Source organism: Heloderma suspectum, chromosome 3 (assembly GCF_057233095.1).
Source record: "Heloderma suspectum isolate Gila_16-S chromosome 3, 16-S_ref, whole genome shotgun sequence".
Taxonomy (NCBI): Eukaryota; Metazoa; Chordata; class Lepidosauria; order Squamata; family Helodermatidae; genus Heloderma; species Heloderma suspectum.
The window spans coordinates 320,456,668-320,482,066 of record NC_139460.1 but is presented as its reverse complement, the minus strand read 5'-3'; the positions used below and the strand labels follow the sequence as shown (position 1 = coordinate 320,482,066).

At 48.2% G+C, this 25,399-nt stretch overlaps 1 protein-coding gene across 1 annotated transcript in view; it reads right to left on the bottom strand.

Moving 5' to 3' along the window:
• The window catches only part of ECE2 (endothelin converting enzyme 2), a 73,838-nt gene that overhangs the window by 5,809 nt on the left and 42,630 nt on the right, over positions 1–25,399 (bottom strand). The window contains exons 9-18 of the mRNA XM_084847637.1: positions 16,202–16,344; positions 14,655–14,769; positions 14,239–14,349; positions 13,524–13,622; positions 9,336–9,413; positions 8,955–9,058; positions 7,935–8,045; positions 5,175–5,242; positions 3,130–3,320; positions 2,851–2,946 (exon numbers count right to left, since the gene is read on the bottom strand). Of these exons, the coding sequence (XP_084703763.1) occupies positions 2,851–2,946; positions 3,130–3,320; positions 5,175–5,242; positions 7,935–8,045; positions 8,955–9,058; positions 9,336–9,413; positions 13,524–13,622; positions 14,239–14,349; positions 14,655–14,769; positions 16,202–16,344 (1,116 nt within the window). The remainder of the gene's footprint in view (positions 1–2,850; positions 2,947–3,129; positions 3,321–5,174; positions 5,243–7,934; positions 8,046–8,954; positions 9,059–9,335; positions 9,414–13,523; positions 13,623–14,238; positions 14,350–14,654; positions 14,770–16,201; positions 16,345–25,399) is intronic.

The window sequence follows — 25,399 nt, the reverse complement described above, 5'->3', positions numbered from 1 at the left end:
CAACGCCAAAGAGTGTTCAAACTACTGCACAATTGCGCTCATTTCACATGCCAGCAAGGTGATGCTCAAAATCCTACAAGCTAGGCTTCAGCAGTATGCGAACCGAGAACTACCGGAAGTACAAGCTGGGTTTCGAAGAGGCAGAGGAACTAGAGATCAAATCGCCAACGTTCGCTGCATCATGGAGAAAGCAAGAGAATTCCAGAAAAACGTCTATTTCTGCTTCATTGACTACACTAAAGCCTTTGATTGTGTGGATCACAACAAACTGTGGCAAATTCTTAAAGTGATGGGAGTACCAGACCACCTTATCTGTCTCCTGAGAAACCTGTACGAGGGTCAAGAAGCAACAGTAAGAACCAGACATGGAACAACCGAGTGGTTCAAAATTGGGAAAGGAGTACGACAAGGCTGCATATTGTCACCCTGCTTATTTAATTTATATGCAGAGTACATCATGAGAAACGCCGGGTTGGATGAATCACAGGTCGGAATTAAGATTGCCGGGAGAATTATCAACAACCTCCGATATGCAGACGATACCACCCTAATGGCAGAAAGTGAAGAGGATCTGAAGAGCCTCTTGTTGAGGGTGAAAGAGGAGAGTGCAAAAGCTGGTTTGAAACTCAACATTAAAAAAACTAAGATCATGGCATCTGGCCCCATCACTTCCTGGCATATAGAAGGGGAAGAAATGGAAGCAGTGACAGATTTTACTTTCTTGGGCTCCAAGATCACCGCAGACGGTGACTGTAGCCATGAAATTAAAAGATGCTTGCTCCTTGGGAGGAAAGCTATGGCAAACCTAGACAGCATAGTAAGAAGCAGAGATATCACCTTGCCAACAAAGGTCCGTCTAATCAAAGCTATGGTTTTCCCAGTAGTAATGTATGGCTGTGAGAGCTGGACTATAAGGAAGGCTGAGCGCCGAAGAATTGATGCTTTCGAACTGTGGTGCTGGAGAAGACTCTTACGAGTCCCCTGGACTGCAAGGAGGTCAAATCAGTCCATCCTAAAGGAAATCAACCCTGAGTGCTCATTGGAAGGACAGATACTGAAGCTGAAGCTCAAATATTTTGGCCACCTAATGCGAAGAGAAAACTCTCTGGAAAAGACCCTGATGCTGGGAAAGACTGAAGGCAAAAGGAGAAGGGGACGACAGAGGATGAGATGGCTTGATAGCATCACCGATGCAATGAATATGAACTTGAGCACACTCCGGGAGAGAGCGCAGGACAGGAGGGCCTGGCGTGCTATGGTCCATGGGGTCACGAAGAGTCGGACACGACTGAACGACTGAACAACTACAACAACAGTGGAGCTCACTTGTTGATAAACCTGCTGAGGTTCACATTGCAGATCATGCAAAATAAACAAACTTGACATCCATAATTGATTCTGGTCAACTTGGTGAAGATTTTGAATCCTGGCTATGGCCAGATTAGGAGCACAGCAGATCCAGAAATGCACCCTGCATGGGAGGGGAAGAAAATCTCAGAAAGGCTGGATGACCCCATTAGAGCTCACTAAAATATGGCCAAGGATGGCTGCATAATTAGGCATTCACTTGTTGACGCATGCAAATAACGGCTGCTTCCAGTTGAGCAGACACAGACACATATTTGGACCTTTGCCTCTGATTTGCAGCATGTTATTCCACCTTTGAGTCTAGTTCGCACCCAATGGAAAATTTCCTTTTGAGATTCATGCCAAGAAAAACAGTGCAGGTGCAATTCTGACTTTGAAAAAGAACTAGATTCAGAGCTGGAGAAATGTGCCGTGAGTTGGGGGCACTGGTCCAAATGTTCACCTCCACCCCAGCTTCCACTATCTCACTGCTGTGTGCAAGACACTCTCTGTCAGGAGCCACCCAGCCAGGGAAACTCACTTGAACACTGTGGCTCCAATTACTGACCATGCGAATCAGATGAGCCAATTTTGCTTCGAAGGAATGACACTCCTGAGGAATATAATCTGATGTGGAGACACTTCTTACAGTATTCTGAACCAGAGTAGGAGCCAAATGTGTAGTGCAATGGTTTTTGGGATGGAAGGAAAGGATAGATATTGGGAAAATACATTCCTGGAGGGGAGGGTGTATGTGGAAAAGTCTCAATGAATTCTCAACTGAACTGCAATTGAAATTCTCAATTGAACTGCATTGTCTGGAATGTTGACCCTCCCCCTTAAGGCTGCTGTAGAATACAAAATTTGAAACTCAAAAATCCCTGGCTGCTGCTAGTCTCAGTGCTCTGTCCTCTGGAGAAAAGACAGAACTTGCAGGGAGTGGCAGGAGGAAAGAGGGTGGATAAGGAATTCGGTGCCCTATTTGTAAGGCTGGTTCTGAGTTTCAAGAGGCACCTTCATGTGTCTCTGTACAGGTATTTGCTCCATCAACCCATCTGACTATGGGGGCCTGTAGCTCTGAGACTCCAGTTCCCAAAGGCGACAGCTGGAACTTGAGTCTTTTGACCCAGCAGGTGCAATGCAGGAGAAAGCTGCCTTGAAAACCTGGCCAGTGCTGCCTGTAATGGCAGGGCTCTAAGTGGTGACTGTTCTTCTAGCTCTCTGGAAGTTCTTCCATACCTTTTCTTGCCCTGCTGCTGGAAAGCTTTTAATCAGAGATCCCAGGGATTGAACGTGTGGCCTGAACGCTCTGTCACTGGGCTCTGTGGTAGCTTGTGTCCTACCCACGATTTTTAGATCTGGCAGGACTATTCATTGGGTGGGGGGCAGCTATTCCAGCTTTATGGATATGCACAGTGGCAGAATGTATATGGGGTGCAAAGGGGGGACACTGGGCATGGAACGCCTCCATTTCTCCACTTTTTGTCCCAAGCAAGTTGTTACCTGTGCAAATCCTAAGAAGAAGAGCTGGTGGCTTGTGAGGTCCACGGAGGGCAGGTGCTTCTCCTCCCCATTCTTCTTCAGCCAGACTTTATAAGCCTGCAAGGAACCAGCAGCAGAGCCTGTGCTCCCAAGTTCAATAGGGCCCAACCCTTTCCCTCGGGGCAACTGGAAACCAAGACACAGAGGCAGCTCCAGATCCACCAGGTTTCTCCCCTGGCCTGCCTCTTTGTGTGTGTGTGCATGTGGGGAACATACACCTTCCTAACCTGCCTAACTCACATTGTAGGCCGCCTTCAGTCCCCCGTTGTCAGCAATGTTCTCGCCCAGAGTCTGCTTCCCGTTGACATGCTCCCCATTGACAACATACTTGCTGTACTGTTCTGTCATGCACTCTGTCCGGTTCTTGAAAGCCTCCAGCGATGAGTTCTGCCACCAGGGACGCAGGTTTCCTTCTTTGTCATACTCTCGTCCTGAAAGGAACAGAACTATCTTTTTGGACCACACTCAAAGTTAATCTGGTACAGCACTTGGTCCCTCAATAGCAGCCAACTAGATACCCCAAAGAAGCTCACAACAGGGACTTGATAGAGACAACCACCTGTCTTGTTTGTTCCCAATCAGATGTTCACTAGTCCAAACAACAAGGGATCCTAGCAACATAGGAAGTTCCCTTATACTGACTCCATCTTACCTAGTAGCATGGATTCTGACTGGTGGTGGCTCTCCAATGCCTCAGATAAAGGACTTTCCCCCCTCAGATACTTTAGATCCTTTAATGCCAGGAATTAAACCTGAATTACTGAATTGTGGTGCAGCTACCATTGGGTTACTCTGAACAAACAGTGCTTTTGTTTATTAAGTTCTTTGAGTGAATGCTGTATATTCCCTGCATTAAAAAATCAGAATTCTGTGAAGATGTAACCCACTTTCTGCTGAATTCTGCAACCCACAGTGTATATAGTATGCAAATTGGACATATTTGCATGCATTTTCTTATTTTGCACAAGTCATGAGGTATGCAAAGCAATCAAATCCTGCCCTCTGACCAATGGAAAACCAATTCCTCTACACCTCCTTCCTGAGATTTCTGCCAGGCATTGCACACACACTTTCAAGGTGTATCTTCTCAGCCATAAGGACTAGAAATGTGTTTTTTTTGTTCTAAAACAAAACCTGAGATACTCAGGAGCCAAATTCCATGCCTAGTACTGTATTCCATGCTTTTTCTGTACTCAAACAGTTCTGTGGAATACACCCACCCTTCTCCAGACCCTGGCCCCTTGATAGCTGTCCTCTATTATACCTCTGCACAGCTGCTTCTTATTAATTCCCCCATATACTAGGGATCCTTAATTGCCTCTCTATCAGGCACCCTGTGATTCCCTCCCAGCAAGCCACAGCTGCCCTTTGGGGTCCTACACTGTAGGCACTGGACACAACAATGCTAAAAGAGATGGGTTGCCAGTCAAATAAAGAGCTGCCCAGCTACAAAGAAATGATGGTTGAGGTTTGATCCCAAAGTAGCCTTAAGCAGCAGTGAGATTAAGAGAGGTTGTGGAAGGAGGCACCCTAGCTGCTAGCTGTGGCCCACTCATGCAGAGATAATGAATTCTCACCAAGCAGATGGAGCAGGAGCAAAAGCAGCACAAAGAAGCCTGGTGAGATGACTGGAGGTGTCACCTGGGGAGACAGGAGGGCAAACAGATAGGGAAGCAGTGCCCAGCAGAGAGGAGAGGGTATCTTCATGGCAGTGGTAATGTGGAAGCTCCCATGGATAAGGCAAGAGTGAGCGTGGGGATGCAGTGGGAATGCATGAACAGGCCACTAACAGCCCTAAGGAGAAAGATGCTGGGAGTCCTTTGGAAGCAGCTGGCTTAACCCTCTAAGCAGCCTAGGCAGATGCCTAGGAAGGCACAAAACGTTGTGTGCCATGCCAGAAGCAGCAGCAAATCAAGTCTTGGCTCTTGTACTGCTTTCGGCATGGCTGACTTCCTGCAGAAATTGAGAATCTTAGTCCCAGAAGCCTCTGCAACATTAAGATGACCTGTCGTGCCTACGGTGGCAAAAATCTTGAGCTGGCTATGCCTTTGAAAAGATCGGATCAGGTAAGAGGTGCTAGGAAGCTCCATGGAATGGAGCCAAAATGACTGGAAAAGAGGAAAGGAGTGCCAGAGGTTCCCCGCTAGCGGTGTCATGATTAGTTATGGCTCCAAAGGCCCATGAAAGATGGCACCAAGAAAGGGTCTCTCTGAAGGACTCAGCACGCATGTGAGATGCAAGAAGCCACAAGCATCAATATAGTGAGCCATGCAGCTTGCGCCTACCTTGATCATCGAAAGCATGGGTGAGCTCATGCCCCATCACAACGCCAATGCCTCCGAAGTTGAGGGCCCTCAAGGGAAGAAACCGAGAAAAAGTAAGAGGTTACAATACTAGCAAGCCAAGCTTCGGAACACAAGAAGAGCCCTGCTGGATCAGACCAAGGGTCCATCTAGTCCAGCATTCTGTTCACACAGTGGCCAACCAGTGTCGACCAGGAACCCAGAAGCTGGACATGAGCGCAACAGCACCCTCCCTGCCCATATTCCCCAGCAACTGGTGTGCACAGGCTCACTGCCTTTGGTACTGGAGGTAGCACGTAGCCATCAGGACTAGTAGCATGGATAGCCTTCTTCTCCAGGAATTTGTCTAACCTCCCTTTTGAAGCCATTCACTACATCCTGTGGTAGCAAATTCCATAGTTTAACTATGCACTGTGTGAAGAAGTCCTTCCTTTTATCTATCCTGAATCTCCCACCAATCAGCCCCCAGGTTCTAGTATTTTGAGAGAGGGAGAAAAATATCTCCCTATGGCAGATAGGCAAGGGAGCAACAGTTTTAAAGAAAATCCCACATTCAGGCATGATACTCCAAAATGGGTTAGATTCCTTCCAAGACACACTACATAACATTTTTGGGGTAGGTGGGGAGGGGGCTTTTTTAGTACAGATTACCGAATGTGCAACAGCATCACTCCACATTAAAACGATGAAAAATAATGGAAGGAAACCAATCATTAAAGCTTCTCTCTCCCCAGCAGGGAATAGGAAGTGTCTCACAAAAAGCCAATTAAGGTGCGGTTCTGTAAGGCCATGTCCCCTTTGAACAGGAACTAATTACTGGGGCAGAAACCATAAGGAGGAAGCTTTTAGTTGAAGGCACTGGACAGACTGGAACTGCAATTGCACTGAAAGTATCTGTGTCTGTGTGTGTACATGCGGTGGGCGGAGAGGGGGTGCAGCAGGGAGTTGTTGTTGTTCTATCGTTAAGTCGTGTCCGACTCTTCGTGACCCCATGGACCATAGCACGCCAGGCCTTCCTGTCCTCCGCTCTCTCCCGGAGTGTGCTCAAATTCATATTCATTGCATCAGTGATGCTATCTAGCCATCTCATCCTCTGTCGTCCCCTTCTCCTTTTACCTTCAATCTTTCCCAGCATCAGGGTCTTTTCCAGGGAGTTTTCTCTTCGCATTAGGTGGCCAAAATATTGGAGCTTCAGCTTCAGTATCTGTCCTTCCAATGAGCAGTCAGGGTTGATTTCCTTTAGGATGGACTGATTTGACCTCCTTGCAGTCCAGGGGACTCGTAAGAGTCTTCTCCAGCACCACAGTTCGAAAGCATCAATTCTTCGGTGCTCAGCCTTCCTTATAGTCCAGCTCTCACAGCCATACGTTGCTACTGGGAAAACCATAGCTTTGATTATATGAATCTTTGTCGGCAAGGTGATGTCTCTGCTTCTTACTATGCTGTCTAGGTTGGCCATAGCTTTCCTCCCAAGGAGCAAGTGTCTTTTAATTTCTGCGGTGATCTTGGAGCCCAAGAAAATAAAATCTGTCACTGCTTCCATTTCTTCCCCTTCTATATGCCAGGAAGTGATGGGGCCAGATGCCATGATCTTTGTTTTTTTAATGTTGAGTTTCAAACCAGCTTTTGCACTCTCCTCTTTCACCCTCAACAAGAGGCTCTTGAGATCCTCTTCACTTTCTGCCATTAGGGTGGTATCGTCTGCGTATCTGAGGTTGTTGATAATTCTCCCGGCAATCTTAATTCCAACCTGTGATTCATCCAACCCAGCGTTTCTCATGATGTACTCTGCATATAAGTTAAATAAGCAGGGCAGCAATATACAGCCTTGTCATACTCCTTTCCCAATTTTGAACCAATCGGTTGTTCCATGTCCGGTTCTTACTGTTGCTTCTTGTCCCTCGTACAGGTTTCTCAGGAGACAGGTAAGGTGGTCTGGTACTCCCATCTCTTTAAGAATTTGCCACAGTTTGTTGTGATCCACACAATCAAAGGCTTTAGCATAGTCAATGAAGCAGAAATAGACGTTTTTCTGGAATTCTCTTGCTTTCTCCATGATGCAGCGAACGTTGGCGATTTGATCTCTAGTTCCTCTGCCTCTTCGAAACCCAGCTTGTACTTCCGGTACTTCTCGGTTCACATGCTGCTGAAGCCTAGCTTGTAGGATTTTGAGCATAACCTTGCTGGCATGTGAAATGAGCGCAGCAGGGAGAAATAGCCACAAATCAGGTCTTTAAAAAGATGGGAGTAGAACATGAAGACTCTGCAGCGTTACATCATGCCAGTGGGATCTGGATTCTCTGTCAAAAGTGAGTGACTGAAGGATGGCAATTCCAGACTAAATGGCTAGTATAAAAGTAAACTGAAAGAAGGTTTGGGTCTACAACCCACTAGCTCCCTTCCACAATGGCAGTGGGAAACAACTAGAATCTAAGCTTTGGGGCCATGATTTGCAAAGTAGCAGTACTACCCCAATGTGGGCCTTTTGCAAGGGGAGGCGTATTCTTGATGACTACAGGTTGTATTGGGAAGCTTACATGTTTGTCATCTGAACATCCAAATCCATCAGCTTCCCATCTTCACAGAGATGTGATTCCCCACATCACCTAAACCCTGTGCTTCCCTGCAACTTAGGCAGTTTTAAGACTAGAAACGTTAGATCTGAGCATGCCAAGTACATCACCAAGCCCCTCTGTGCCAAGCCTCTTCTTCCTACCAAACAGCCAAAGCACCCTGACGCACTTGGGATGGTTGCGAGCGTAGAAGGGAGCCTGCAGGATCCCTGCAGGAAAGACAATGCCATTCTTGGTAGGCAGGTAGTAAGCGTTGACTGTCTGCGGGGTCATACTCCACCTGGAGAGGGATCAAAAACGTTGGACCATTTGGAGGAGGTGCTCTTCGTGCAGGACCATGGGTAGCAAAAAGGATCACATGGCTGCCCATACTGGGAGGCCCCAGTGAACAAGATTTAGAGCTGACTGAAACTGCAGGAATAACACACGAAGCTCTTTCTGGCCTGTGCCACTTCAAACTGCTTGTTTGATGCTTCCCCTGTTGTGAGGAAAAGGTCCCCCCCTTCATTTCTAAAACGAGTATATCAGGAAGAAGGTTTTTAAGCCTAGCTTCCTCCCTGGCACGCTAACTTTTCACTTGTGGTGAAGGTTCATGTTCTTTGTTCTTTGTTTTAACAGCAGAAAATGCTCCATCATCACTCAAACATCTGCAGTTTGATGTAGTGCAATCCAGAAAGAGGTGTACCCATTTTATTTTTGTACATTTGAACTTCATGGAAGGCCTGGCAACCCCAGCCTACCCTCTGCTCAAAGCAAAAACATTCCCTTTAACAAAAGCCAAACTAAAACTAGGGCACATTTTTAATTTGTATTCATCCAAATCACATTCCTAGTTAGTGTTATAAGGCCCAAACGCATGCTGCCTGCCCCCACTGCGTTGCCATCTGTATTTCTTGAACCAATACCTCTGGAACACAATCAGTCCCAAGGTGTTCTGACCCCCCTCTGATATGCCCTCTGCTACATCAGGGGACATCTAAAATGGCAGCTTGTAGCTAGCTGCCTGCTGCCACCACCAGGTAAGTCCGTAGCGGAGCCCCCCAGTTAAGGAGGGTCACACCAGAGGGCCTGTTGCCAAGGGCCCTCTCTAACGTGGAGCCGACCCTTCTCTTCGCTCCACCCAGCTCATGCTCCCAGCTCCCCCCTTCAATGAACTGGAAGGCGGCAAATATATGGAGAGAATCCTTACTGGTCCCGGTTGGGGGGTTTCCTCAGCTGGTCTGCCATGAATCTGGCCGAGAAATTGTAGAAGTTCAACATGTTCTGGAAGAAGGAGTCTTCCGAGACATCATACTAGACAGAAGAGCAGGAACAAAAGAGCAGAGGGCATGCCATGGATGCAGAAATCCCAGGTTCAGTCTCAACCTACGTTGCCCCCCTGCTGCCCATGGCCAGTTGCAACCACTTGACTCCAAAAGCTGCTGAAAGTCATGCCTAGTTTGACCCTCCGTGTCATGCTCAGCACAGCAGGAAGACAGGCAAGGGGAACAGGCCTCTCTTCTCTTTCAGGGGAGCACCCAGACACTGACCTCTCTCTCTGCCCTTCCCGCCTCTGCCCCATGGCTCATACCCCATCATAGACATCGTCCAGCTCCTTGTTGTCGAGGATGAACTCTGGGAAGCCAATCATGTCATAAATGGAGTCAGCCTGCAGAGAGAGAAAAGGGTGGCATAGGAGACTCACATCAGCAGGGGACCGGAGGGAGCATGCTGTACGGTAGGTCTCTTGCAACCAACTGTTAAAATGTGCGGTGCCACATCCTGGCGGCTGGTGAACATGCAGCCTCCATATTCAGAGGAAGTATACCTCTAAATACCAGGTGCGGAGGAGATATAGCCAGGGAGGGTTGCTGCTTTCGTGCTTTGCGAGGAAATGCCCTGGAGGCATCCAGGGTGTTGGACTAGATGGAACTGTTGTCTGATCCTGCAAGATTCTTAGCTAAATGTCATATGGGTCTAAAGTCTGCGATTCCCTTTCCTTAGGTCATACAGCTAGGGATCCTTACTGCTTTCATATTCCAAATCCCTATACCTCACAAGGAATCAGGCTGCTATTTACCATCACCATGGGGCCTCCCTTGAAGCAGGGCGTGCCTCCCCCCCCCCTTAAAAGATTTATCTTCAGTGGGGAGGAAACCATGCTGATGTCTTGCATAGCACCTTGTTTATGACCTCTCCAGCACATCTTCTTCTGAAATGTAAAAAGACTTGAAATCCATTAATACTTCTTGGGTGGGAACCCATTGTGTTTGACTGTGAAATATGCAACAATTCCAGACTCTGAATTATACAAAAATAAATAAAATTGTCCCCTTCATGGATCACTGCCTTGTTGTGGCGAAGGGGCTTGCGTAACTCAATGAAGCCATAAGCTATGCCGTGCAGGGCCACCCAAGACGGACAGGTCATGGCAGAGAGTTCTGACAAAATGTGGTCCACTGGAGAAGGAAATGGCAACCCACTCCAGTATTCTTGCCAAGAAAACCCCATGGAATGTATCACAAGGCTAAAAGAGATGACGCCGGAAGATGAGCCCCTCAAGTCGGAAGGTGTCCAATATGCTACCGGGGAAGAGCAGAGGGTATTTCCAAGTAGCGCCAGAAAGAGTGAAGCGGCTGGGCCAAAGCCGAAAGGACACTCAGCTGTGGATGTGTCTGGTGGTGAAAAGAAAATCCGATGCTGTAAAGAATAATATTGTTTAGGAACCTGGAATGTCAGATCAATGAATCAAGGTAAACTGGAGGTGGTCAAACATGAGATGGCAAGATTGAACATCGACATCTTGGGAATCAGCGAACTAAAATGGACAGGCATGGGCGAATTTAATTCAGGTGACTATCATATCTACTATTGTGGGCAAGAATCCCTTAGAAGAAATGGAGTAGCACTCATAGTCAACAAAAGGGTGGGAAAAGCAGTACTGGGGTACAATCTTAAAAATGATAGAATGATCTCAGTACGAATCCAAGGCAAACCATTCAACATCACAGTAATTCAAGTCTATGCCCCAACCACTGAGGCCGAAGAAGCTGAGGTTGATCGGTTCTATGAAGACCTACAACACCTTCTAGAACTAACACCAAAAAAAGATGTCCTCTTCATCATAGGGGATTGGAATGCTAAAGTAGGAAGTCAAGAAATCACCGGGATAACAGACAGGCATGGCCTTGGTGTACAAAATGAAGCAGGACAAAAGCTAATAGAGTTTTGCCAAGAGAACATGCTGATCATAGCAAACACTCTTTTCCAACAGCACAAGAGGCGACTCTACACATGGACATCACCAGATGGTCAATATCGAAATCAGATTGATTATGTCCTTTGCAGCCAAAGATGGAGAAGCTCCATACAGTCAGTAAAAACAAGACCTGGAGCTGACTGTGGCTCAGATCATGAGCTGCTTCTTGCAAAATTTCGGCTTAAATTGAAGAACGTAGGGAAAACCACTAAACCGTTCAGGTATGACCTAAATCATATCCCTGATGAATATACAGTGGAGGTGAGGAATAGATTTCAGGGATTAGACCTGATAGACAGAGTGCCTGAGGAACTATGGACGGAGGTCCGTAACATTGTTCAGGAGGCAGCAACGAAATCCATCCCAAAGAAAAAGAAATGCAAGAAAGCCAAGTGGCTGTCTGATGAGGCTTTACAAGTAGCTCACGAAAGAAGGGAAGCGAAAAGCAAGGGAGAAAGGGGAAGATATACCCAACTGAATGCAGAGTTCCAGAGAATAGCAAGGAGAGACAAGAAGGCCTTCTTAAATGAACAATGCAAAGAAATCGAGGAAAACAACAGAATGGGAAAGACTAGAGATCTCTTCAAGAAAATTGGAGATCTCAAGGGAAAGTTTTGTGCAAAGACGGGCATGATCAAGGACAAAGAAGGCAGGGACCTAACAGAAGCAGATGAGATTAAGAAGAGGTGGAAAGAATACACAGAAGAACTATACAGGAAAGATCTTAATGTCCCTGATAGCCATGATAGTGCGGTCACTGAACTTGAGCCGGACATCCTCGAGAGTGAAGTCAAGTGGGCCTTAGGAAGCATTACTAACAACAAAGCTAGCGGAGATGACAGTATTCCAGCCGAGCTATTTAAAATCCTAAAAGATGATGCTGTTAAAGTGCTGCATTCAATATGCCAACAAATCTGGAACACTCAACAGTGGCCACAAGACTGGAAAAGGTCAGTTTACATTCCAATTCCAAAGAAGGGCAACGCCAAAGAGTGTTCAAACTACCGCACAATTGCGCTCATTTCACATGCCAGCAAGGTGATGCTCAAAATCCTACAAGCTAGGCTTCAGCAGTATGCGAACCGAGAACTACCGGAAGTACAAGCTGGGTTTCAAAGAGGCAGAGGAACTAGAGATCAAATCGCCAACATTCGCTGCATCATGGAGAAAGCAAGAGAATTCCAGAAAAACGTCTATTTCTGCTTCATTGACTACGCTAAAGCCTTTGATTGTGTGGATCACAACAAAATGTGGCAAATTCTTAAAGTGATGGGAGTACCAGACCACCTTACCTGTCTCCTGAGAAACCTGTACAAGGGTCAAGAAGCAACAGTAAGAACCAGACATGGAACAACCGATCGGTTCAAAATTGGGAAAGGAGTACGACAAGGCTGCATATTGTCACCCTGCTTATTTAACTTATATGCAGAGTACATCATGAGAAATGCCGGGTTGGATGAATCACAGGTCGGAATTAAGATTGCTGGGAGAATTATCAACAACCTCCGATATGCAGACGATACCACCCTAATGGCAGAAAGCGAAGAGGATCTCAAGAGCCTCTTGTTGAGGGTGAAAGAGGAGAGTGCAAAAGCTGGTTTGAAACTCAACATTAAAAAAACGAAGATCATGGCATCTGGCCCCATCACTTCCTGGCATATAGAAGGGGAAGAAATGGAAGCAGTGACAGATTTTACTTTCTTGGGCTCCAAGATCACCACAGACGGTGACTGTAGCCATGAAATTAAAAGACGCTTGCTCCTTGGGAGGAAAGCTATGGCCAACCTAGACAGCATAGTAAGAAGCAGAGACATCACCTTGCCAACAAAGGTCCGTCTAATCAAAGCTATGGTTTTCCCAGTAGTAATGTATGGCTGTGAGAGCTGGACTATAAGGAAGGCTGAGCGCCGAAGAATTGATGCTTTCGAACTGTGGTGCTGGAGAAGACTCTTACGAGTGCCCTGGACTGCAAGGAGGTCAAATCAGTCCATCCTAAAGGAAATCAACCCTGACTGCTCATTGGAAGGACAGATAATGAAGCTGAAGCTCCAATATTTTGGCCACCTAATGCGAAGAGAAAACTCCCTGGAAAAGACCCTGATGCTGGGAAAGACTGAAGGCAAAAGGAGAAGGGGACGGCAGAGGATGAGATGGCTAGATAGCATCACGGATGCAATGAATATGAACTTGAGCACGCTCCGGGAGAGAGCGCAGGACAGGAAGGCCTGGCGTGCTATGGTGGGGTCACGAAGAGTCGGACACGACTGAACGACTGAACAACAAATAAAATTGTACATGGAAAGAAATTTATTTTGCACGTTCTTCTCCAATTTTTATCTGTCAAGTGCCATGGTATGACAGGAGAACATGAGGGAAACTACTGCAGAGTGTTGTTTTTTTTAACATACTCTATACATGTTTTCATAATATAGCTCCACCATCATAAGGACTAGAAACTTAAAAAAAATAACATCATGATTTTCAGGAACCAAACTCTGAAGCAAATAAATATTGGGGCACCTTCTCTTTAGCAGCTCGTCTAGTTTTCTCATCCATCCAGTCAAGCTGGTCCAGTGATTCCTCAAAGGCTGTGCGTATCTCAGCAATCATGTCCTCAGCCTGAAGGCAATGATGTAGGAAACACAGGAAAGGACATCAGTGCTTTCCCCCCACTCCTCATCCCATCCCCAGTATGTTATTTATTACCAGTGCATAATTCCTACATGTGTTTTTTTTAAAACCTGCAAAATATTGAACCTGAATAAATTGCACAAAATGGGAATGAATTCACTTATTTTGCCAAGATTCTGTTAACAATGGAGAGTGATAAAGAGATGTGCCTTGCTCCCCTATGATCACTGAAAGGCCCCCTCGATTTTCACCTAGGGCTACTGCTACAGTTAAATGTCCTTCCATGATGTTGTGTAAGTCCTCATCCCCAGCCAGGACTTTCTTTTATTATATAAAGCAGCTATGGAGGCTTCAGGTTGAGTGAGGGACCAACAGGGCCCAGGGTACGGAAGGCTTAGCCCTCACCTTCTCAGCTGTCCAAACTGCATACCTCCCCTGAGATGCTTTTCTCCCTATGAGGTTAAAAAAGGCACTCGGACCACAGCATAGAGACAGGGGACCAGGCCCCCCCAGGATTTATGAATGGGACACTAGGAGGAAAGAACCAGCCTGGGAGATGGGAATGCACAGAGGGCAGCATGCTGACCTAGCTGAGCATACTCACAATCTGTTTGCTGTGTCGGTCAAAGGTGGCTTTTACGAACAATGCCCCAAGGGCAAAGCCCAAAGTGTCATCTGTGTTGGAGATGCAGGTTTGCCAGCGAGGGGTGCAGGACTCCAGGGGAAGAGAGAGAAAGAGAGTGAGACCCAAGTGGAAGCAAAGCTCTAGAGTTCCTAAGCTGGGCATGTGCAGGGGGTGGGGGTGGGGGGCTGCTTTGTAAAGACACTGGTAGGCTGGGGGTCCCTTCCCAACCAGCAGTCCCAAAAGCAGACAGATGGACCCAGGCTGGGCAGACTATGGCTGATTCTCAGATGACCCGGCCACGTGCTGAGAGCTCTGTAGGCCTGCAAAACAAGGGCTGCTTCAGATGCAGCACAAAGGATTCTCCTTGGCTTCATTTCTCAGAAGCAGCTGCTCACCTTCTTGGTACCATACAGGGTCTGCAGCAGCTTCTCCTGGGCTGTCTCAAACCTCGGATCGAGGCTTGAGGCGGTTTTCTGAACGAGGTTCCAAATCATATAATTGTTCAAGATGCTACAAGAGAAAGGACAGGGCTATGTCGAAACCCCAGCTCTGAGAGCAATGGAGTGCAGGGTGCCCCCTTCCCAAGACTCACATCCTTTCCTAACTGCTTATTTAGGCCAATCGTGCATGGACAGGTACAGCTCTACGCCAAAATCCTAGCCTGGCTGCACATCAGCATGCCAAGAACCTGATTGTGAGCAGAACCATCCATGCTGAAGGCTGGCCGCATCCCCTGAGATGCCAGTTTTTTTAAAAATAATTTCAGTTTTTAGGGCAACCTCTGGAGTTACCAGAGGGTGGCAGTGTGCTCTCTCATGTTACCTGCTTGCACAAAGGGGGCAGGAGCGAGAGAAAACGAAATGCAAAATCATTATGCTTTCTGTTTTGTGCAGTTGGCATCAGGTTTGGAAAAGTACCCGTGTGAGGGAGATAGCTAAATAACAGAGACTGACTCTGCTTGCACATCTCCCCTCAACATACTGTAAATCCCTTTTTGAATTCATGTTCCCCCCGAAAAGAACCAGGTAACCCATGAAAGCACCCAGAATAGAATGAAACAGGTTGGGTGGGTGTTGATGGTCAGTAAGAGCAGGTTTGCCATGGAATAAGGACAGACCGTTGGGTAAAGTGCTAGAAACCCCCCTGCATGGTGCACGTATGTGGTATGAACAGCCATGACTAACGCCTTATTAGCTGGAAACTTTGCCTAGAATATCTTCTCTAGTTTCTGACCCTACATTAGAAGCTGCCCAATTTCAAACCTGCAGAACTATAAGATTTTCCACATTTAAATGTGGAATGTCGATCCTGTTATGTCTGGGAACAGAAGCACAAGAGGTTACTTCAACAAGGTTTATTTCCAAAATCAAACTCTCATGCGTAGCTTGGAAACTACACAGCTCGGAAACCCTGCCGTGGCCCAAGCAGGTGTCCTTCCCATCCTCTCAGACTGTGGCTTCAACCACATAAGCCTGCCCAGACTTTATACTCTACGTCAGAGACTGTCCCAAAACCATCATCTGCGGTGGTGACCAGAGAGAGGGTCTTCTTGGTCATGGCAGTCTGAGAAGCTCACCTGGCACCACTCTGTTGTCTTTTTGGCACCAGCCAAGATATATTTTTAATTTGCATTCACACATGCTGAAAAGATGATTTTTATTGCTGTTTTATGGTTCAGTCTGGTTTCTTGAACTGCGGCAGCCTTTTTTGTCTTTTAGATTTTACTGTAGAATTTTCTTGTACTGTTTTATTCTTTTACATTGCCCTGGGAGCTTGTGCTGAAGAGCAATTTATAAATGAATACATCTCATTATTCCCAACCCAGTATTACTGGCAATAGTGTATCCAAGAATGCCACTGATTCCAGGGCTCAGAGGCAGGTCCCATTCGGGACTTCTGGTTGCATGGAATACATACAGTCCTGGCCATAGTTGTCTGGTACCTTTTGTCAGTGTTATTGATGAGCTGGGATACTTGCTCCAAATATTCCCTGCCATAAACCACCACAGGCTCGGCATCAGTTAGCTCCAGTGGTGACAGGAAATAGGAGATGAAGTCCAGCCAGTCGATGGCAGGGGCGAGAACCTGGAGAAGACAAGGACAGACTCAACATTTTTTGTCCCCCTAACTGCAGATTCATGAGGGATGTCATGCGGTTATTCCAAGAGCAGATGAGGCCCTGTTGGTCAATTCAGCTGCAGCTTAAGACTAGAAACAGATCTGGATAATTGATGGAATTTTTATTTTTAGAAATGGGGGATCGTCCATTTTTCCCAGCAGTCCTAGGTGCAACCTCAAATGTGCATAGGAACAGCACCTGGCAGCAGGGCCGTCTCAAGGTATTTTGATGCCCTAGGCAAGGTACCATTTTGGCACACCCCCCTCACATGCTACTGCCATTCGTTTTCTGGGATACTGTTTATCTTCTATTTTAATTTTCCTTCTCTAACATGGCAACGTTTATCAGTGTCACTGTACTGTAAGGTGCTCTAAACATCTGTTTAGAATGTAGTATATGCATCTTTTAAACCAGTGATCTTCAACCTGTCTAGACCTGAGACCACCTCAGATTCTCAACCTGCAACATTTTCACATTTTGTTTATATGGGGACACACGCACACACACACACACACACTCTTCTCTGGATACACATTCTCCTGTTTTTACAAACAATTCCCAGTGCACTCCCAAATCAAGTAACTTTAAGATCATGAGTGCAAAGCAGTGGGAATCACATAAAATTATTATGATGGTTTCTGACATGAATAAATAAATAAATTATTATGGTAATGGTATCCCCAGAGCAACAACACAGAAAAGCAGTCTTTGGAACCCAGCAGCAACCCACTGCAAAAGGAGACACTGAGAGATGATGATAATGATAATATCCTCAGAGCCACACAGAAAAGCATCCAAATTCCAACTCTTTCACGGAACATCTCTATAGGCACCCCTCTCCATAACTCCTCAGAAGTAACAGTGAGATGCACCACACTAAAATAATCCAGTTTATGCATCTCTACTCACAAGTAAGAAGGACTGCATTACTCAGGAGTAATTCTCCAAGCAACAAACCCCACCCCGAGATGAATTACACACACACACAATAAAATAGGAATGCAACATTCCTACTTTCTGGCTACTTTAGCTTTACTGCCAGTTTGGGGGGGGGGGCACATGGCAGCAGAAAGGGAACAAAAGCATCCCTCCTTTAAGAATTTTTTTTTTTTTTTTTACAGAGGTCTTTGGAGCAATGGGCCAGCACAAAAACCTCTGTACAAAGTTTTTTGGGTGGTGGGAAAATGTTAGGAAAAGGGAACCTAACTCCTCCTCCCCTCTTCTCCCCTGCTTACAAGCAGTGGGAGTAGGTGTTGGTGGCTGTGGTGGTGGGGGGCTCCCAAATGACCCTCCAGCAGGAAGCAGTAGTGGCCAGGCAAAGCACTGCATCGGCCAATCTAGGCTGCAGCTATGCAGCATACCCGGGAAGTACTAGTTCCCCTCTACTCAGCACTGGTTAGGCCTCATCTGGAGTACTGTGTCCAGTTCTGGGCACCACACTTTAAGAAGGATGCAGACAAGCTGGAGAGGGTTCAAAGGAGGGCAACAAAGATGATCAGGGGACTGGAAACAAAGCCCTATGAAGAGAGACTGAAAGAACTGGGCATGTTTAGCCTTGAGAAGAGAAGACTGAGGGGAGATAGGATAGCGCTCTTCAAGTACTTGAAAGGTTGTCACAGAGAGGAAGGCCAGGATCTCTTCTTGATCATCCCAGAGTGCAGGACACGGAATAATGGGCTCAAGTTACAGGAAGCCAGATTCCGGCTGAACATCAGGAAAAACTTCCTGAGTGTCAGAGCAATACGGCAATGGAACCAATTACCTGGGGAGGTGGTGGGCTCTCCCACACTGGAGGCCTTTAAGACGAGGCTGGACAGCCATTTGTCAGGGATGCTCTGACTTGGATTCCTGCATTGAGCAGGGGGTTGGACTCGATGGCCTTGTAGGCCCCTTCCAACCCTACTATTCTATGATTCTATGAAATCACACTATTTTCCCTAGTGTCAGAATGGCTGCGAGCTGAACCGATCAGACACTGATTTATGGAAACACAGTCAATAAGGGCCCTGGAGCAGCAAGAGGGCAGGCCTCTAACTGCTCCAGTGCCCTCATTGGCTGTGCACCCCCCAGAGCTAGAGAGCTGATTGGTTCACTAGGGAAAATATTGTGATTTAAAATGGTACATGGCTGCAGCCTGGACTGGCCAATGCAGCACTTTCCTTTCCCAAGCTTTGCCCAGCCACTGTCGCTGCTGCCTGCCTGGGGTTTGTTCGGTGCCCTGGATCTCTTGGCGGCCACCCACTTCGCCTCTCCCTAGAAACGGCCCTGCCTAATGCCATGACGTCTGCAGCATCCCCCGTCCTCTATCTGAAGACTGCGACTCAATGCAGGCTTTCTGCCTTCCATATCAAGAGGGCTTTCTCCACCACTCCCCCAGCATCGATTTTCCTTAATATCCAGCCTAAAGAAGAGTTCTGGAGAACTCAAAGGCCTGCTTATTTTTCGTGGCATTTGGGTTCATCATCATACCGGTTTTACCTCACTGTGGTCTGGTTATCCAGGTGGCGACAGCAATGAACGCTGCACGTGCACAGTTTCTCTAATGACTCCTTCACAGGCTTTAGCAATGACTCCTAGCATTGAAGACAAGCTCTAGGATCCAGTGGGTTTCAGTCGGAACTCTGAAGGAGCTCTCCAAGGTGCACCTTGGAGAGCTCCTTTAGAGTTCTGACTGGTTCTGACTGAAACCAGAGTGGATTCACTGCCCCACTGACATCGAAGCCACCAGCCTCCACTGTTAGGATCTGGGTCTGAACCCTCCTGAGCAAGATTCTGGGAGTGTGAGCACCAACGTCCTCCTGTTCCCTGCCCAAGCGAACAGCCTTCTCCTAGCATGGAAACCCCACCCTAGAGTAGTGGGGACTAGTGCATTTGCTCCTGGCTCTTCCGTGGCGACAAGTTGCTCGGCAACCAAAGGGTGATCAAGGAAGCTGTTTTCCCCCTATTGCTGGGAAATCCCAGTTCAGAGAAGCAGAATGGTGAGCAAGGAGCAGCAGGGGCAAAGAGGCCAGGATGGTGGAACTGCACATTGGGAGTATCTGACGAGGGCAGGGGGCATGTAAGAAGCCAGTGGACAAGCGGAATAGATTGGGGGGGGGTGGATTTTCACCGGCAAAACCAACCTCGTGAATGGCTTGACATTTGGAAGATTGCACTTGACGCAACCTGGCTCTTTCAAGTTCCTAAAGTACTTCACGAATTTCAGTAATTCTTGCAACAGCCCTGCAAGATAGGCCTTTATGATGACGATGCCTACATTCAGTTCTGGCTCCAGAATGTGGGGGTGGGTGGGTGGCCAAGGCAGTCTCAGTGGACCCTCCTGACCTGAAAAGGGCAGGGGACGGCTGCGAACAAAATTCCCTCATGCCGCCTCTGACTTTCTCCACTCCTCCGTGCAAACTGAGCATGGCAGCCCTGTTGGGGCTGGAGGGGGGCGCTTTTCTAATCTTGAGGACTGAGCAAACCTCAGCACCCTCTGGTGCTGGCTCTGCCCAGATTGGCAGGACAACGCGACAGAAAGGAGCACTGTGGAATTACTGTGAAGACTTTTTCTGCACACATGGAGATGGGCAACACCTCCAATCCACCTCGGTAGGCAGGGCTTCTGGAAGTTTCTCCTACTTCCCCTGGGCCATGTCCTCAGCATTAAGGCCCAATCTCAGTGGTGTCCACTTCGGCAGCCTTCTGCATCAATGCTCCTCTACGCTGACTTATGCCAAGCTACTTAGAGCACAATCCTATAGCCACTAGACGGCCATAGGATTGTTTGGTTTTCGGGAACCGACCTTGGAGCCCATGCTCTGAGGTCAGTTCCCAGGAAACTGCCTCCCCTCCTCCTCTCCCACCACTGCCTCATAGGTGGCGCAGACTGTCCCCGGGCTCCGGGCTCGGAAGAGCAGTGTAGAGTGGGGCAAAAGGGGGTGTTCCCGGGGGCAGGGAGGGGAGTGCGGAAGTGCCGGTACGATGCTTCCTGTGTGTCATCTGGCCTCCCCCGCCCCCGAAGTCCTGCGGCTAGACAGCCAAAATCGGCCATCTAGCCACAAATGCAGCATAGCGGAGCGCGGAGAAGATCCCCTCCACACTCTGCCTGCCCCGCATTGGATAGTTCAGAGGTGGCCGTCTATCCCCATAGGGTTGTGCCTATGGGCTGGGGAATACTGGGAATTGTAGGAGGGTTTTTTCCTGTCTAAACATGCATAGAATTGCAGCCTTAGATCCCTCTCTCTCTCTCTCTGTCTTCCTTTCTTTCTAAAAAAGGGCAACCACCAAGGTAATTCCTGCTACATCTATTTCCCACACAGTGTAGAAGACAAGCACAGACGTTACTTCCACTCTACTTTCATCCTCCGTTGCCACAGATACCTTCACTTCTGCAGAGGCCTCATTTGGGCAGAGGGTGCTACAGCAAGTGGTGTGAGTCAGCAAGGAGAGCCATCTCCCTCCACAGCCCCCTGAACAACAGAGGGTACTGCTATCTGATGGCCCATCCCACACTCCTGGGACTTATCCTGAAAGTTCTTTCTGCTGGTGGGAAGAAGGCTGTTTTCCTGGACTGCTCTGGCTGCTTCTGACCTTGATTTTTTGAAAGGTTGGATGTGCTATGCTAGCAGCCAGCGTAATTTTGCCCGGTGATGGCCTTCCATCCTACCTTTGTACTCACTTTGCTGCTTTTTCAGATCCAACAGGACCTTTTCCTGTGGGAGCTGAGGCTAGCTTGTTACACTTCAGTGTCATTGCTGTTGTTGTTGTCATTACTGTCATCATTATTTGGGAGTTACGCAGTTTTTCTCTCGATTGGTGTACACTTGAATTCATGTTCCCCCTGAACTCAGATGTGTTGTACTGTTTGTACTCAAGATGTGAGTGCCCGACCATGGGACACACGGGCAGCGTATCAAATGTGAATCACACCTGTGTTTATTATAATACTTAAACGTCGTTTAACGGCACTTGCAAGCGTTCAGAGTGCTTCACGTCGATTATCTGGTTCAGCCTTTCCCAACCTGAAACCCTCCAGGTGTTAGACTACAACTCCCATGATCCCCAGTCACCAGCCAGCACATCTGGAGGGCACCAAGCTGGGGAAGGCTGATGGTTGTCATGCTCACAGCAACCCTGATTCATAGCTCAGCCCCTTAGGTGGGCCAGAGAACAGGGCCTCTGCCTCCTTCCTTAAAACGCTCATGCGCAGCAGTCGGAGCCCCATATGTGCATGTGTTGAGGAGGAATGGGGATAACCATACACACAGATGTGCTGCTCATGTGTTTTGTGCTTGAGCATTTGTACAAAACATTCTATAGAAACTGGTCCTGACTTTGTAACTGAGCTGAGATTTCCAGCTTGTATTCTAAAGGCACAATCCTGTGCATGTTCAGACAGAAAAAAGTCCTACGATTGCATCATAAGACAGTACTTCACGCTAGCGGTGCTTCTGGATGGGGGGTAACACTCAAAAAGGCATTGTGCAGCTCTTCCAGCTTTTTCCTGAATGGATTTTGGGTGCTTCCAGAAAAGGCTTTTATCACATCGTCACCCTGCCTCGTTCATGGAATTGGGGGGGGGGATAGATATCACTTTCCACTTGCAACCCTCCCATGTCTTCCCACCGCTTCTTCCATCTTTTTTTTTCTTACCACAGAAAATCCGTTAAGGAGAAAAAGACGGAATTAGCTGCACACTGCCTTCTAATTGGTGGTGCTAGGAGCCTTCCATCTGGAAGCACCCTTCCCAGTAAGAAAAGAGATGAAAGATGTGGTGGGAAAACACAGGAGGGCTACAGACCGAAGACGACATTGTCTGGGCCTTCCGTGTCATTCCGTGAGTGAGGTAGTGCGACTGTACAGTGAAAGCCTCATCCGGAAGCACCCCAGGTCTCAGACATTGTCCAGCAGTGGGTGGATCCACAATGTCACCTGCAGTGGAGGACACACACGCAACCATTCGCAAGACCAGAGCACTATGCAGAGCGAGGCTTGGAGTTGAACTTGGTGCTCCCCTGCATCATCTCGCAACTCACAGATGTGCCGTTTCATCATTGCTGCAGTGGCCCTTTGGGGAAGCAGTGGCCCCTCCCCTGCAAAGGGTGTGTGTATGAAGGGAGGGGGAGCACACACCCCCCGCCTCTGGGAGTGGATCTGCCTCTGATGATGGCTTGGAGGCCCGCCTTGGCATCACAGCTGCCGCTCTGGGCTGATTGGGATGCAGATCAGCCAGGTTCCTGGGCTGCTTACATTCACAGTGGCTGAAAGGAAGCACGGCTGGAATCCTAATTGAGAGGCGGCGGGCTGGGGGCGGGGGCGTTGCTTGCTGCCTGTGCGGTCAGATGGTGGCTTATGCAACGGAAGCAAACATGTCTTCGGTTAAGGAGGCTGCAAGAAGCAGGAATGAGGGAAAAGGAGAAAGGGGCGAGAACCAGATGCTGCTGAAAGGCCTGGTGGGAGGAATAGCCAGTGTGGTGTAGCGGCTAGAGTGTGGGACTGGGAGTCGGGAGATCCGGGTTCTAGTCCCCACTCAGCCATGGAAGCTCACTGGGTGACTTTGGGCCAGTCGCTGACTCTCAGCTCAACCTACCTCACAAGGTTGTTGTTGGGAGGATAAAATGGAGAGGAGGAGGATTATGTATGCCAACTTGGGTCCCTTAAGGAGGAAAAAAGGCAGGATATAAATGTAATAAATAGATAAAAGCAAAGCAGGCTGGCTGTGGAGGGTATTACAAAACACTGCCTTATACTAAGCTGTTGGCCTCTTATGCCTGGAGCGCCCTCCCCAAACTCCTCCATGATGCCACCGCTGTCTCTACTTTCTTCCAAGCCCTCCTCAGATCCACTTCTCCTGTGAAGCCCCTGGCTGGACCCCTCAGCCTTCATCAGGAGGGGCTATAACTCAGTCGTAGAGCACCTGCTTTGCAAGCAGTAAGTCCCAGGTTCAACCCCTGGCATCTCCACGTAGGGCTGGAAAAATTCCTTCCTGAAGCCCAGGACAGCCGCTGCCAGTCAGTGTTAACAACAATGGGCTAGATGGTCTGACTCAGTATCATTTCATTTATTACATTTCTATACCGCCCCATAGCTGAAGCTCTCTGGGTAGTTCACAAAAATTAAAGTCAGATTCTTATGTTCCTATGTACCATCCCCAACTGAGACAAAGTCCATGTAACTTTTATGCATTTACACACACTCATCCCCTGCTATTCTTCCCTCCTGTTGTTTCCCCACTGCTCAGAGTTAAACTGGAAGCTCCTTCAGGAAGATATAGTTTTGCTATTGCTTATGTCAAGCGCCAAGTACACAGAGGGCACTGTATAAATAAAAGTATTTCGAACTATTAGGACTGGCTTACCGTTTCTTTCTTAGGCTGGTTGGTGTTTCCTCCATGGGTGTTCATGGTTAAGAGACAGATGGAGATCTGCCTTGGGAGTTTTTGAATGAGACACCCATAAGGGCCTGGAGAAGGAGTTATCCCCTCCTCCCAGTTCAGGGGAGAAGGTTGACATAAGGGAGGGGGTGCACCTGTGTGTGAAAAAGTAACTGTTTGGGGAACAGGAAGGAGGGAGACATTTTTCTCCCTCTCTCAAAAAATTAGAACCCGGGGTCATCCTATGAAGCTGATTGGTGGGAGATTCAGGACAGATAAAAGGATGTCCTTCTTCACACAGCGCACAGTGTGAACGGAATTCGCTACCACAGGATGTAGTGATGGCCACCAATTTGGATGGCTTTAAAAGGGGGTTGGACAAATTCCTGGAGGAGAAGGCTATCAACGGTTACTAGTCCTGATGGCTATGTGCTACCTCCAAGACAAGAGGCAGTGAGCCTATGTACACCAGTTGATGGGGAACACAGGTGGGAGGGTGCTGTTGCACTCATGCCCTGCTTGTGGGTCCCTGGTCGACAGCTGGTTGGCCACTGTGTGAACAGAATGCTGGACTAGATGGGCCCTTGGTCTGATCCAGCAGGGCTCTTCTGATGTTCTTATGAGGGAGAGTTAGCAGAAGGCTGGAAGCACCTTCGGGGTGCTATCCTCTCAGGGGACCTCATCTGGGGTAAGGGATCTGCTGTCTGGTAGGAGCACACCTTGTTTGCCTCCATGTGCGCAACTTGTGCACTTCTACGCAAAGCAAATATTACCACCCCAGCCCACAAGACTCCAGTGCTCGCTCCTGCAAAGGAAACGAAACATGAGTCGTGCTGCCTTTAAATCTTCTCACCCGTGGGAGAAGCAGGGACTACGCCACAGCAACAAGGCTGTCTTTGCTGACTGGTAAAAGAGAATGTTCGAAACTCTTCTACGTGAGATCTTTTAGCCAGAAGTGCCAAGCAGCTCAGAAGTGCTGGGGCAGGTGGACGGGCTTGAGGAGAGTGGTGTCTGGTAAGCTGAAAGATGCCCATGAAGGACGGGCTTGCAGTTGGCCTGGTGTTAATACTGCAGGGGAAGGTCAGGGCGCCTTGCAAGATCATGAGAGCCCTGGATTTCTAGCCTCAAAGGGCATGTGTGTGGTGGGCTGGGTGGGTGGGTGGGTGCATGCAGCCCTGGTCAAGAGGCAAGTGCTGAGAGAGACAGAGACAGAGAGAGAGAGAGAGAGAGAGAGAGATAAGACCCAGAAAGGGCAGAAGGCTGAGGACAAATCCCCACTTGGACCAAAGTGCCAGAGCCAAAGGAGAGACCCAAAGCAGAAGCAACATAGGTCAACGGGTGGGACTGGATGATGCAGGTGCAGCTGCTGCAGGGTGTGAGGAGCATGAGGGATTAGGGAGTTGGCACTGGATGGGTAGCTTTCAGGTGGTGCTGGGGTGAGGTGGGTTGCTGCTGAAGGGAGTGAGCCTGGTGGCACGAGATGTGATCTGCTACCAGCTGCCTTCACCACCTCCTCTGCCACAGCCTTCCCTGTACACCATGCTGCTTCTGATGCCTGGAGCAGTCTCCCTTTCTTGATTCAACAAGTGGACTCCGCCCCCCCCCTTTATATCCTTCTTCAAGGTGTCTTCAAGTTCTTGCAGGAAAGCCTTTCCAGAGCCACTGTC